General features: G+C 33.3%; 1 protein-coding gene across 3 annotated transcripts in view; it reads right to left on the bottom strand.

Moving 5' to 3' along the window:
* LOC138705902 (high affinity cationic amino acid transporter 1-like) overlaps positions 1–14,489 on the bottom strand; it is a 111,149-nt gene that overhangs the window by 40,596 nt on the left and 56,064 nt on the right. For all 3 annotated transcript variants that reach the window (XM_069834655.1, XM_069834654.1, XM_069834656.1), the window contains 3 exons: positions 9,671–9,799; positions 8,122–8,286; positions 6,855–6,959 (listed from right to left, as the gene is read on the bottom strand). In XM_069834655.1, the coding sequence (XP_069690756.1) occupies positions 6,855–6,959; positions 8,122–8,286; positions 9,671–9,799 (399 nt within the window). The remainder of the gene's footprint in view (positions 1–6,854; positions 6,960–8,121; positions 8,287–9,670; positions 9,800–14,489) is intronic.

The raw sequence follows: 14,489 nt of genomic DNA, 5'->3' as shown, positions 1-14,489 counted from the left end.
AAGGATGGTGAATATGATTGAGAGTGAAATTTAATACAATTTGTCTGTTGTTCGGAATATAAAGTATACATATGCTTTCACGTGTTAATTAACTAGGTTATCTTGTCGAATAGTTTCAGCCTGTGGGCTATTTTCAGAACTGGGGGTCTTCGCGCCTTCTGATTGAGTTTCCTGTGGGGGTGTGTTTGTGTAGTGTAATGTGGAGTCAAAGAATGTGTTCTGAAATTGAGTTGTGTGTTGAAGATTTGATGTGGGTGTGTTTTTGTGTGCCTATATATATCATAATAGTTTTAGTGTGTTTAGTTTCTGGGTTTTTCGGTTGAAGATGTAGTGTGTATATTGTAGTGTGGTGATACTTCAAAGTAGAAACAATTTAAAACATAAATAGTGAAGTTTCATCTAGACCGAAATATAAGTGCAGTGACGTGTCGTGTAGTTTCAACGTCGAAAAGTGTGGTATAGTGAAGTGATAAAGTGTAGTGTTGGCCTATTGAAATATTATAGTGTGGTGATACTAAAGGGTAGAAATAACCTAAAACTAATATACGTAAGTACATTAAATTGAAAAGTGAGTGAAATTGAATTTGTAAATAAGATACAGTACATACATAATGTGTGCTATGGCTGCTCTGTCTGGAAACTGTCGTAGTTGTAGAAGGATTGTAGTGAAAGGATTGGTATGTAATAATTGTAATTTCTGTTTTCATTGGAAATGTATAGATATAGATCCTGATAATTTTGTTGACAATGGTAGTTGGGAATGTAGTGATTGTATATATGATAGAAAGATGCGCGATCAACTGGAGAGAATCAGAGCCCTAGAATTGGAATTAGACGAGGCAAAGTGTGAAATTAATAAATTGAGAGCTTTGAAGGATAGCATTAGTGTTTCGAATAAAGGGAGATCTCACACTTGGATGAAACCGAAGAATTCCAAATCTAGGAGTAGACGTTTCTCTGTGGATGATGCTGCATCAATCAAACTGACCAACAAATTCAGTGCTCTTCAAGCAATGAATGTTGATCAGGAGAACTCAGACCCAGTATCGACACTAGTAAAGGTAAGTCAGAAAACAGATAAGGTTAATGATTGTAAGAGTAAAATATTGATTTTAGGAAGCAGCCATGCAAGAGCTATTTCCTCACTTTTGAAGTCGAAACTGGGCGATGAGTTTGAAGTATCTAGTGTATGTAAGCCTAATGCTCCTCTCAAGAATGTTGTTGAGGATATGATGAAATTGAGTTCAGATTTTTCTAAGAGGGATCATGTAGTTATAGTGGGTGGGCCAGGTAATAGTATTGATAACGATTGTAACTATTCTATTGAGAAAGATGTCAACAACATAATTGAAATGAGCAGCCATACCAATGTGGGATTTCTCAGTCTTTTCAGCAGGTACGACAAGCCGTATCTTCGCAGGAGGGTGCGGAGTGTGAATATGCGGCTTGAGAGGGCTCTGATGAGACCTGGGGCATCACACATTGGTTTGATAGATGTAAGCCCTATAAGAAGGTATGAATATACGTCACATGGCCTGCATTTGAATGGTAGAGGCAAGGAGCACCTTTCGGTTCTTATTGCTAATAGCATCAGAGGCAGCCATGTTAAAAAGCAGAGTTGTAATATTCCTGTGTTAGTTAATGCTAGGGCTTCTCCTTTTTTAGGTTAAACCTCCCACCAGTAAGGTGTTTGAAACAAGTTCAACTAAATTGTAAATGCTCTGATGTTTCTAGTAATGAACACAGTAACTTCACTATTTTTCATCAAAATATTAGGGGATTAAAACAAAAAACTGATGAATTGATCACTTCTTTAGCAACTCAAAATCATAAACCTCAGATATTATGTATAACTGAACATCATATGAAGCAACAGGAAATACTACAACTGTCTTTACATGGATATGTATTAGGTTCTCATTTCTGTAGACATGTCTTCCAAAAAGGGGGTGCCTGTATTTTTATCAGAGAGGATCTATTATTTAGTAAAATTGATATATCTGATTTTTGTCTTGAACAAGATATTGAAATCTGTGGAATACAAATTGGTTATGAGATATCAAATTTAATTATCTTATGTGTTTATAGGGCGCCAATGGGAGATTATAAGAAATTTACAACTAACTTAGATTCTTTATTAAAAATACTTTATAAACCACATACCGAATTTGTAATCTGTGGTGACATAAACATAGATTATCTATCAGAAAGCTCACGTAAAAGAAAATTAAACTCACTTCTTGAAACTTATAATCTTAGTCACACAGTAAGTTTTCCAACCAGAACACAAGCTGGAAGTAGTACTGCCATTGATAATATATTTATAGATAAAAGTAGATTGAATTCCTATTCAACAGTACCATTAGTCAATGGCCTGTCTGATCACGATGCACAAATTCTAAGTGTTTTCAATATGAGTGAAAAATTCCAAAGCGTTAATCTAAAAATAAAAAAAAAAGGATTATAAATGCTGAATCTCTTCATCATTTAAATACATGTCTACAAAATGAATCTTGGGAAAATGTATATAGTACCGATACCATTGATATTAATACTAAATTTAATGCATTTTTCACTACATTTACGAATTATTTCAATGAATGTTTTCCAGTCAAGGTGGTGAAAAAATCTAAAAGTAAAAACATGTGGATAACTCAGGGAATTAAAATATCATGTGCTAGAAAAAGGAATCTATATTTCATGAGTAGGAATAGTGATGATCCTCATGTTCTTAATTACTACAAGAATTACTGTAAAACTTTGACAAAAGTTATAAAAGATGCAAAGAAAATGTATCTGAATGAAAAAATACAAAATTCAGATAATAAGATTAAAACTATTTGGGATATTATTAAAAATGAAACTAATCGATATTCAAAGAGTGAAAATATTACTTGCATTAAAATCAATGATAGTAAAATAGATAACCCAAAATCAATTGCAAATCATTTTAACGACTTCTATATAAATATTATTCAGAACTTAAACATTCAAGATTGTGCAGAAATGCTGCACTTGGTTACCTAACTGATGCATTTAACACTGAGTTTTTAGGTCTCAAATTTATTCCCACTACCGCAGCAGAAATCATGCATGTGATAAAACAACTAAAAACAAAATATTCCTCTGGATATGATGAAATTCCAAGTAAAGTTCTGAAAGCTTGTTCTGAAATATTATCCCCTCCGTTAAGCTATCTATGCAATTTGTCAATGCAATGTGGTATTTTTCCAGAAAGACTCAAATATTCAATAGTAAAACCAATATACAAAAAGGGAGATAAATGTACTATTGCTAATTATAGACCCATATCATTATTAACAACATTTTCAAAAGTGTTTGAGAAAGTTATGTATAATAGATTATATCATTACCTGGAATCCAACAATATATTAGTTTTAGAACAGTTTGGATTTAGAAAACAAAAATCGACAGAGAATGCTGCTTTTAGTTTGGTGGATGAAATACTAAATTCATTAAATTCGAAACTACATGTAGGTGGGATTTTTTGTGACTTGGCTAAAGCATTTGACTGTGTAGACCATAGTATATTAGTAAAAAAATTGAAGTTTTATGGTATTAAAGATGAGATGTTGGGTTGGTTTACATCGTACTTATCAAATAGAAAACAAAAAGTAGAAATAAATGTACCAAATAGTCATAAAGTTACTTATTCAGAATTTAGAAATATTAAACATGGTGTTCCGCAGGGGTCAATTTTAGGTCCATTGTTGTTTCTAGTTTATATTAATGATTTAGCCTTGACCATAAACAATTCATCCCATGTAATTTTATTTGCAGATGATACAAGTGTAATTATTTCAAGCAAACAATACGATCATTTTATAAATACTTCTAATACAGTGCTGAATCTAATGAATGAATGGTTCCATGCAAATAAACTAGCACTTAATGTTGATGAAACCAGTGCAGTCAAATTTAGTACACACAATAGTGCTCAGGTTTCCTACAGTATTCGATTAAATGGAACTCATCTCAAAGAATCTATAAGCACAAAGTTTCTTGGTTTAGAATTGGATAATCACTTGAACTGGAAAACGCATATAGAATGTATTACTCGTAAATTGAGCTCTGCCTGTTATGCATTAAGATCCTTATCTACTATTGGTGATATAAACTTACTTAAAATGTCGTACTTTGCATATTTTCACTCTGTAATGAAATATGGATTAATATTCTGGGGTAACTCGTCTGAAGCTAAACACGTTTTTGTTTTACAAAAGAAAGCTATAAGAATAATGGCCGGTGTGCATAAAAGAACCTCATGTAAAATATTTTCCGAAACTTAGAAATCTTGACTTTACCTTGTGAATACATTCTTTCCCTAATGATGCTGTATATTAAGAACCAAGATAAATTCAGTACTAATCAAGACATTCATCATTTTAATACAAGACATAAATCAGATCTTCATCTACCCTCTGTTAGTCTAAGCTGTTTTAAAAAAGGAGTTCGCTATTCATGTATAACAGTTTTCAATGCACTGCCTAATTATCTTAAAGATTTGAAGAACCACGAGAAAAGGTTCAGAAAAGAATTAACCAAATTTCTACATACTCATACCTTCTACACAATTGATGAATTGTTTATGCTTGTGAATTGAATTATTCTACTTAAATGGCATGTACAATTTTATATAGCTCAACTAAAATATGTTTTTATATTGACTTAATCTGTTTACTATGTATCGTATTTTTTTGTTTAGCATAACTGATGAATTGTATGTACTGTAAATTGAATAGTATACTGTATAGATCAACTGATGAATTGTTTAAGCTTATAAATTGAATTAATATACTTCATATGAATTGTATAGCTTAACGAAAATAAGTTTGTAAATTGAACTAATTTGATTGTATATGTTTGTATAGTTTGGCTGATGAATTGTATATGTTCTTAAAATGATTACTAGTCTGTGTAGCTCTACTGATGAATTGTATATAGACCTACTGTAAATTGAATGGTAATATGTATAGCTCAACTGATGAATTGTTTATGATTATAAATTGAATTAATCTACTTGATATTAATTGCACAAATTTGTATAGCTTAATGAAAGTATGCTACTTTGTATTGTATATATTTGTATAGTTTTGGCCGATGAATTGTATATGCTTTAAATTGAATAATAATCTATATAGCTCTACTGATAAATTGTTTGTGTTTGTAATTTGAAGTAGTTTGCATGATATGTATTATCAATTTCTGTATATCACAACTGGTTCAATTGTTTATGCTTTAAAATTTAATTAACTTGTTTTGTATTATACATATAGCTCAACTTATGAATGATCGTTTGCGTTTGTAAATTTAATAATCTGATTGGCTATGTATTGTATACTTTTAGTAGAGCCATCGATGTAGCTCAGTCGGCAGACTCGCTGGGCTGCTGATCTGGAGCTGCGTTCAGGCTTGGGTTGGATCCCCCTTTGGTCTTTGGTTTCTTCCGAGGTTTTCCCCAGCCGTTGGACTGAAGCCGGATGGTCTATGGCGAGTCCTTGGCATCAACCCCTTTGATTTGATTACCCCCCCTTTGATTTGATTACCTGGTTGGGTTTTTCCGAGGTTTCCCCCACCAAAAGGCAAATGCCGGGTAATATTTTTGCGAATCCTCGGACCTCATCTCATCTCATCTCACTACATCTCGCCAAAATGTAAAAAAAAAAAAAAAATGTAAAAAATTGCACAAAATTGTAGAAAATTACTAAATTGTAAAACTATAAAAATTTGTAAAAATTGTAATTGTAATATTGTAAAATGTTGACTTGTTCCACATCTTAAAGCTTCATTGCTCATGTAAGATCTATGGAATAAAATAAATGAATGAATGAATGAGAATTTCTATGTCTGTGTTTATGTTGCTGTACGTGTGATTAGTGTTTGTGATGTGTTCTGCGTATGTGGAAGTGCTGTGATTTTATTATGATTTGTGATGTGTTCTTTGTAGAGTGTTTGAAATGATCTGCCTGTGTGTCCTACAGAGAAGTTGTTGCAGGTATTGCATTTGAGTTTGTATATACCTGTGTGTTTGTATTTGTTTGTTTGTGTGTTGAGATGCTTTTATAGATGTTTTGTGTTCTGTATGAGATGTTACAGTCCCATGCCATGGCGTCATGGTCTAAGGCATCCTGCCTAGGACTCGTGTTACAAAATGCACGCTGGTTTGAGTCCTCATGGAGGAAGAAATTTTCTCATGAAGTCTCGACCAGTGTGTGGGACCGGTGCTCACCCAGCATCGTGATCAGGGGCGTATTTTGCGGGCTACCGGGGCTATCGGCGGTAGCCCAAGGAAATTACAAAAGAAAAAGTTTATAATATAACATAATGTAATAATTTTGTATTATTAGTTTTACCATAGTAATTTAAATTAAAGTAATTGTTAGATATATTTTGTGTAATAATAGGGTCAGCGGTAGCCCAGACCCTTTAACCAGTATACGCCACTGATCGTGATGCACTTGGGGAACTACAATAGGTAGCGAAAACCAGCTATAATGGCTGGGGGAATCATTGTGCTAACCACACGATACCTCCATTCTGGTTAGATGATCGTCCAACTCTGTTTCGGCATGTAGGCGTGAAGCCAGCAGCTGGCTGGTCAATCTTGGCCCTTCATGGGCTGTAGCACCATGGATGCGATTTTGTAATTTAAATTAATCGGTATTTTGTTTGTCACTTGAGGTACTATAATAAAATCTGCTCTAATCAGTAATTCTTCTCCGATTATTTTCAATAAATCTGATAAAGTGAAGAAAATACTTGGCTGATGGTTTAAGTGTTCTAACTTTAAACAGAGATCTTATAGGTACCATATTGTAAAATTGTAGTCTTACCTTTGAATGAACCAGCAAGTATTACAAATAAAACAACACCAACGTTTATGAATGTAAATAAATTGTTAACTAAAGATGACTCCTTCACACCCAATGCAAGTGCAGCTGAAATATAGAAAATACAATATTAGTTGTGTGTTGCCTGCTGTTTCATTCTAACCTCTAATTACATACATACATACATACATACATACATACATACATACATACATACATACATACATAAATAATTCAATTATGAAATTAAGTTACGTATTATCATTGCCAATATTGCATTCTCACAATACTCAGAGTATAAGAACAATATTGTTGTCTGTCATGCTCTGTATTAACAATTCTATTTAATTATAAAAATATGTGCAATGGGAATATATTAATATATATATAATATCCTCATATTATGATACCAGTAAGTTACGATATGCTATTCCTTTGCAGTTTTTATTTTGTAGACTTAACTGAAGAACACAGTTTACTAAAGAAATTTTCACAAAGTTGCACTGCACTGCACTGCACTGCAGAGTCAACTGTTCGATGTAGGTTTGAACCTCATAAGTGACATCAATAAGATATCACTCATGAGGCAACTAAGCCAGAAGTTAATAGGGGAGGGTGGCCAGTAGTAACAGTAAATATTAAATATTTTATTAGAAATTTTTGTTAATTACAGAAGTGTATGAGAAAATTTTCCAAACAACGAAATTCTAAAATCCACAAAACTGACAGAAAAGTACTGGTAGTAATTATCCTTTCAAGGTATCCACCTTCATCCTTCCAAGGTTCTTGCAATTTTCATGATAATGACCAAAGACATTTTCATCAAAATCAAATATAATCAAGATATCTAAAAGCCATCTTTCTTTAAGCTACTACCAGTATCTGAAAGTTGTCATCATATTTCATTTCTGTAATCAGATACCTACAGATAGTTGTAATATAAAATAGCATTTTTAAAAAAAAAAAAAATTAAGCAAGGAAATGAAAGTACCGGTATGTAAAATCATCCATGTCAAAATATGATAGCGTTAAAAATGTAAAAGTAATACAGTAATAGTAATATACTATATACCGGTAGTCTATATTTGGTGAAGAAATGTGACAAAGCTTAAACTTGCAAAATAATGATTTAGGAAGGAATATGTACTATTTTTAATTTACTTATCTTTTAAGACATAACGAGAATAGTTCAATTATTATCAATAGCGACTTTTCAAAATTATCTTCAAGATCGTAATAATTCAATAATATAAACATTTCATGTTATTACCTGCTAAAATCAATGACACTCCAAATGCAAACATATCAAAATATGCTGACACAGCAAGAGAGCCTGCTGTATCCACTGGCATATTTTCAAGAAATGAGCGTTCCATTGTTTCATTCAAAAGAGAATCCAGGTATTTGCTAAGTCCTTTTGCAACACTTGCAGAACCTTAAAAAGAATAAAACAATTGTTTATTCATTATCGTAACCCTGTTGTATAGTATTTCTGACAATGCTGGTAATGACGGTATGTTGATGACACAGTATACCAGTACCTATTCACAAATACCGGTATGTTAACAGGGAATATGAATTAAAAGTAAACATAAATTTTTCAAAGTCTTGGTGATCTAAAAATGGTAGGTGGTAAGATTAAAAGACGAATAAATAGACCATATTCAAAAATAGAAGCAGAAAGAATTTCTAAGAAGGTCCTTGATGAAGTTCTTATAAAACAAGAATAAGATGACAATATTGTTCGAAGATATTAATTATGATAAAGGTTTTAGGAACACAAGGTTGAAAGAGAAGAGCTGAAGATCGTGAGGAATGGAGTATTTACAGACCTCTGCCTTTCACAGTTTGTGGTAGAGAGAAGAGGGATAGCAAAAGATTATACTAGGCCTAATCTGTGACAAAAAGTATGACTAAATTCTCAGCTTAGAGTCAGGCAAGCAGTGATCAGTCATTGGAATGAAGTCAACCAGATATTTTTTGTTTTGATTTTAATAGTCTGATGCCTACGGACAAAATAAGCCACTTCAAACTCAACTATCAGTCACCGGCAGAGATATAATAAGGATGACCAAGGCCCAGAAAAAGTTGTGGCAACATACTGGGTGAATTAGAAATTTTAGTGAGTTATATTTTTGAAGCGGTACACACAAAAAAATACACAGAACAATACAGAAATTGTATCAAAATTTATCCTAGGCGAACTGGAAAAATATGTATATGACAATAAAAGAAAAGATTGACTGAGAAATGGAAATGAGTTGTTAAGTGCTTCACAACATACATTATTTTAGATTCATATATAGTTTCCAACTTCCATACCTTGTATCTTCATAACTAATGAGGAGGAGGGAGAAAATATTCAAATGCCATAATATATTTAAGTCAAGAATTTAAGTTTTCCGACTAGTTCTTTATCTATTTTCTCTATGTGTATTAAAATCTGCCTAGAGCATGAACTGTACATGAATTTATTTTCTAACACATCAAATATTGACAAAAATTTGGAACTATTTCGTTTTTATTTTGTTCATTAAGCAGAAGTTGTTCAAACTGGTGTTTCGCAACAAATTTACCTCACTCACCTCCCACATAACAAGTACTTCTCAGTAATATACAACAGCAGCCTAGTGCTTGTATGTTTCCTCTATTTCAGATTAAAATCCTGAGTAAATGAATAAGGAATGCATTTATTTTGTAATGCTTAAATGGTACAACTTTATAAAACCAAGTTACAGCTACTGCTAAGCATTAATAATAAAATATGAATTATAATTGCAAATAGCTGTAATATAAAAATTTATAGAAACGTAACTTACCTATTACATACTCTAAAATGAGATTCCATCCAATGACGAAAGCTATGAATTCTCCAACACAGACGTAACTATAAATATAGGCTGAACCCGCCCTAGGAACTCTAGCTCCAAATTCTGCATAACACAAACCTAAAACAAATTAAGAAAATAGTATTAACATAATAATAAAAAATACCTGTATTACAAGTTAATAGAATTACATTCTTGAAACATTCTAGGTTGAAACACCTCAAAGGTACACTGGTGATGTTAATATCTCTGGAATACAATAAATTAAATAAAAAAATCAACACTTCCAATATTGTGTTCAAGCTAATTAATTATTGGTTTAATGCAAATAAACTAGCACTTAATATTGATAAAACCATTGTAATCAAATTTACAAAAGATTAATATTGCTCAGTTTCCCTTCAATGTAAGATTAAATGGAATTGATTTTTAAGAATAGGTATAATAATAATAATAATAATAATAATAATAATAATAATAATAATAATATAATATTGTCAGAAACCAGTGTACAAGGCCTGGATATGACATCATCAGGTTCGATAATACACACACACGCACATATACACTCACACATGCACAAACAAACTTAGCACTAATAAATATAGACAAGTAAACAAATAATTATAAGCAAATAAACATACATAGTCAAATAAACAAACACTGAGAAATAAACAAAGCAAACACTGTGAGATAAACAGAGTATGCCGTAGGTTAACACATTTATATAAGGACAAAAGGTATAATTAAAATACAAAGAGACAAATTAAAATATAAAGAAAGGGTTACATTTCTAAAATACAATAATTATTTACATCACACTCCATGAATTCATTCACTTAATAGAAAGATCTGTTCAGCAACCATCTATGTATGCAGGACTTAAACCTATTTATTGGTAACTTTCTCGCCTCCAATGGTAACTTATTAAATATATTTATGCCATTAAAAAAGCAGGTATTTGAGCTCACACTCAATCTGCACCTTGTGTAATCTAATTTATCTTTATTTCTAGCGTTGAAGGAATGTATATCTGATCTAGTCTGATAAAGATCTATGTTGGATCTAAGTACCTAATTTCTCACACCTTCTATTCTGTAGGTGAATTCATGACATTCAATAACACTTCATGAAATTCATACTAAAACTATGTGTTGTACTAGTAGACTATATTGTAAATCTCGTCTGTATATATTTCATCTAGACTGTGACTATAAATTAAGATTTTATAATAGTATTAAGTTTTTTGACTTGTTCCATATTCTAGCTGTAAGCATGTATGAATACCATGGAATGTTAATAAATACAATACAATACAATACAATACAATACAATACAAGTAATATCAGGGTTCTGTAAATGAATAGATTGTAAACTGTCATTACCTTTAACTCTGGAAATAGTGGTCTACATGATTCCTTGGTACTTTTATTGAATATTACCCTCAGTGCTCGTTTTTGTAGTAATAAGATGCTATTGACTCCTGTTGCACTTCCCCATATATGAATTCCATAGTTAATGTGAGATTCAAACAGTGCAAAATATACCTGTCTGAGAGTTTCTGTTGAAACCAATGGCCTTAACTTCCTAAAAACAAAAATTACCCTCGACAATTTAGTACATATACTTTCTATGTGTTTGTGCCATCCTAATTTTGGATCCAAATAAAAACCTAACAGTTTAACATAAGATATTTCATTATCTAGTGTGTTGGGAAGGCCTAAGATTAGTTTCTGAGTTTTTTCTTCATTAAGCATTAACTTGTTTGAGTGAAACCATTGCTTAGCTATGTTAAGATTATTCATCTGTGACAACTTTAACTGGTTAAGATCTGAGTGAGATGTTATTAAGGTGGTATCATCTGCATACATGATTAGATCTTGAGGCAGACTGAATGGTAAATCATTTATTAATACAAGAAAGAGAAAAGGGCCTAATATGCTGCCTTGAGGAACTCCATTATAAAGCACAAAGTTCCTTGGTTTAGAACTAATAATCATTCAAACTGGAAAACACGTATAGAATATGTTAGTATTCCTAATTTAACTCTGCCTTGTTATGCATTAAGATCCTTCATTCTATAAATAATGAAGAAAAAACTTTATGCTCATCCCTCGACAGTGATCAGGCCCAATACAGTCTCAATGAATTTATAAGCATGGGATTATTCTTTGTTGCCTATGATCGAAACCACCTTGACTAATATGAAATATTATTTCACCATGAAAACTACATTAATTTAAATATTGTTTTCATTTCAATAAATTAAAACAATACTAATACTAGTATTATTGGTATTGTGTATTGCGGAACATGAAGATGAATAAATTTCTATGATATTCACAAGCAGTGCTGATCTTCCACTTCAAGAGTTCAATCCACACCCTCATGTACAATCATGGTTGCGAGATGGAAGGCGAAGTGCAGATGAAACAGCATGAAGGAAACGACAGCCAATGAAAGAAGTTATATATGAGGCAAACTGAGTCTACAGCAGAACTCCATCGAAAGCAATTGCGTGTACACAACACTCAGTGTACTCAAGTGGAAAGGTCTCTGACCTAAGTGAGAATTTAGGAAGAAGTGAAGTACAGGTAATGAAATGGAAGAGTGGGTACAAGTTATTTCAAGAAATGATAAAGTTAGTGAATTAAGGAGAGAGGAAAAGAAGTTTAGTACAGGAGTGAAACAGAATGAAATATCAACGAAGAACCAGACACCAGCGAGAAGATAGAGGATTTGATAGCAGAGAACAATAAATTAAAGAAGAAAATGAGTGACTACGATCGCAATACGAGGAAAAAGAACTAATTTTTTTTATGTTGAAAAAATGGGGCGCGAAAAAGAACTGGAAACCTTGGAGATAGTAAATGACATGTGTAGAATGATCTTTAACCTGGAATTGAGGGATGAAGATATCGACCATTCGTACAGATTCGGGAGAGGCTTCAATAGGCCTATGCTTCTGAGCTTTAAAAATACAAGAATAAAGAAAGTTATTCTGAATAACCGAAGAAAGCTTAGTAATTCAAGAGTGAGAATAGAAGTAAATATGTCAACTGAAGTCAGAAATAGAAGAAAGAAGTTACTATCTTATATGAAAGCAGCAAGATCGAAAAAAAATTCGCTAAAATGTACGAAAATAAGCTGAAAGTGAATGAAAAAATTTTATGATCTGAAGTTTTGCTTAAAGAACGAAGAGCACCCTGAATTCGAATTATATGCAACAAACAGAAGAATGAACGTGAACAGCAGACAGATTCCAATGGAGAAGAGGTCAGCTTTGCTGAGGAAAGAATTAGTAAATCAGCCGAAAATCGAGGATAACCACTTAAACCAAGGGAAAGAGGAGGAATGGTGGAAAAGAATCATCCCAATTGCAAGAACAGAACATCAGATTGTCGGAGGTCACCACACTGCAACAGGAGATAGTAACGAGGTTAAGAATTCACATGTTGACGAACGAGGTATAATATCAACATTGAACTGCAGAGTAAGAGGAATGCAAGTCTGCTAAGAAAGCACTTGAAGTGAGGATGAGTGGCACAAGAAGTATGGGAAAAGTGAAGAAGAAGAGTTGTGGGAAAAAGATTATCCAGGAGTCAGAAGTGAAAATTGGGAAGAAAGTGAGAGTAATAAGGGTGAGATTGAAAGGAAAAATTCAGAAGACTCATCTAGTGACTATTGGGGATATGGAAATTTTTAGGAGCATGATTGTAAAAAAAAAAGTGCGAGGAATTAAGTCAGAAGTTAAGTGAGACATGGGAATAACGAAAAGTGGTCATAATTATGGCGGGGGAGACGAGATTTTATAGCGATAAGGAAGACAAGCGAGTGAAAAAAGTGCAAGACACGAAGTGGTGGGGGGAGTGTTCAGTGAAAGAGGTACAGATCAGTGCTGATGACCTGTTTTACTAAGGAAAAAGAAAAGACTAGTGAATAGTATTTTAGAGAAATGAGTGACCAATATTAGTGAACTAGAAAAGCTCAAGATAAGAGTAGTAGGAATATTCCTGTGCACCGCGACCTGAGATCTATTGTGCGCCCCTGGGATGAGTTGCAAGCCCGTCGAACTGACACAACTGCTAACATCCTGACGACCAGTCCCACCATCCCTCCAAGTCCATTCCACCCCCAGCCGTCCCCCCACATTCTCCCCTCAAACGGTCTGAGGTGAAAACCACCCCTCTCATTTCAACAGTCTGAGGGGGTCTCCCGTCGGGAGGGGAGTGGGTTCCACTGCTGGGTCACCAGCTACCATGCTTGACATATCCATGGAGGCCGGCCGAGAGTGTCAGCAGCTTTGGAGGGCCGCCATAAGAGTGAGGGAAAAACCACGAATAAAACCTCACCCAGGCAACTCGTCCCAAGTGGGGAATCAAACCCCAGCCCATTGGGTTCGGGAGCGAAGCCACTATCACGACACCACAGCGGTGGACAACTGTCTAGTGGTACTGAATTAAATTAATATCAAGGCATCAGAATGACGAAGGTGTGAATAGTAGAAATTATTATTGATGGTGCACATAAGTTGTTATAGTAAATAGCAAACTGAATAAAGAATCGGCTATAAAAGTGAACTGGTATAAACAGTAAGGTATACCGGTATGTGAACTAGTGAATAAATAATGAATAGCAAAAGAAATGTAGGATAAGTATTAAATAGACGTTTGACGCAACAGTAAGAGAGGAGATAGCTAGTGGGAATAGGGTAGTTCTAGTAAAGTGTACTGCAAAGAAGAATTATTTGTAATGATTGTTAATGGTGGCATCGTATATGTGAAAATGTGAGGTCCACCATTATATGTAA

This window comes from Periplaneta americana, chromosome 9, assembly GCF_040183065.1.
Source record: "Periplaneta americana isolate PAMFEO1 chromosome 9, P.americana_PAMFEO1_priV1, whole genome shotgun sequence".
Lineage (NCBI taxonomy): Eukaryota > Metazoa > Arthropoda > Insecta > Blattodea > Blattidae > Periplaneta > Periplaneta americana.
The sequence above is the reverse complement of the archived record's forward strand: the minus strand, read 5'-3'. Positions and strand labels throughout refer to the sequence as shown.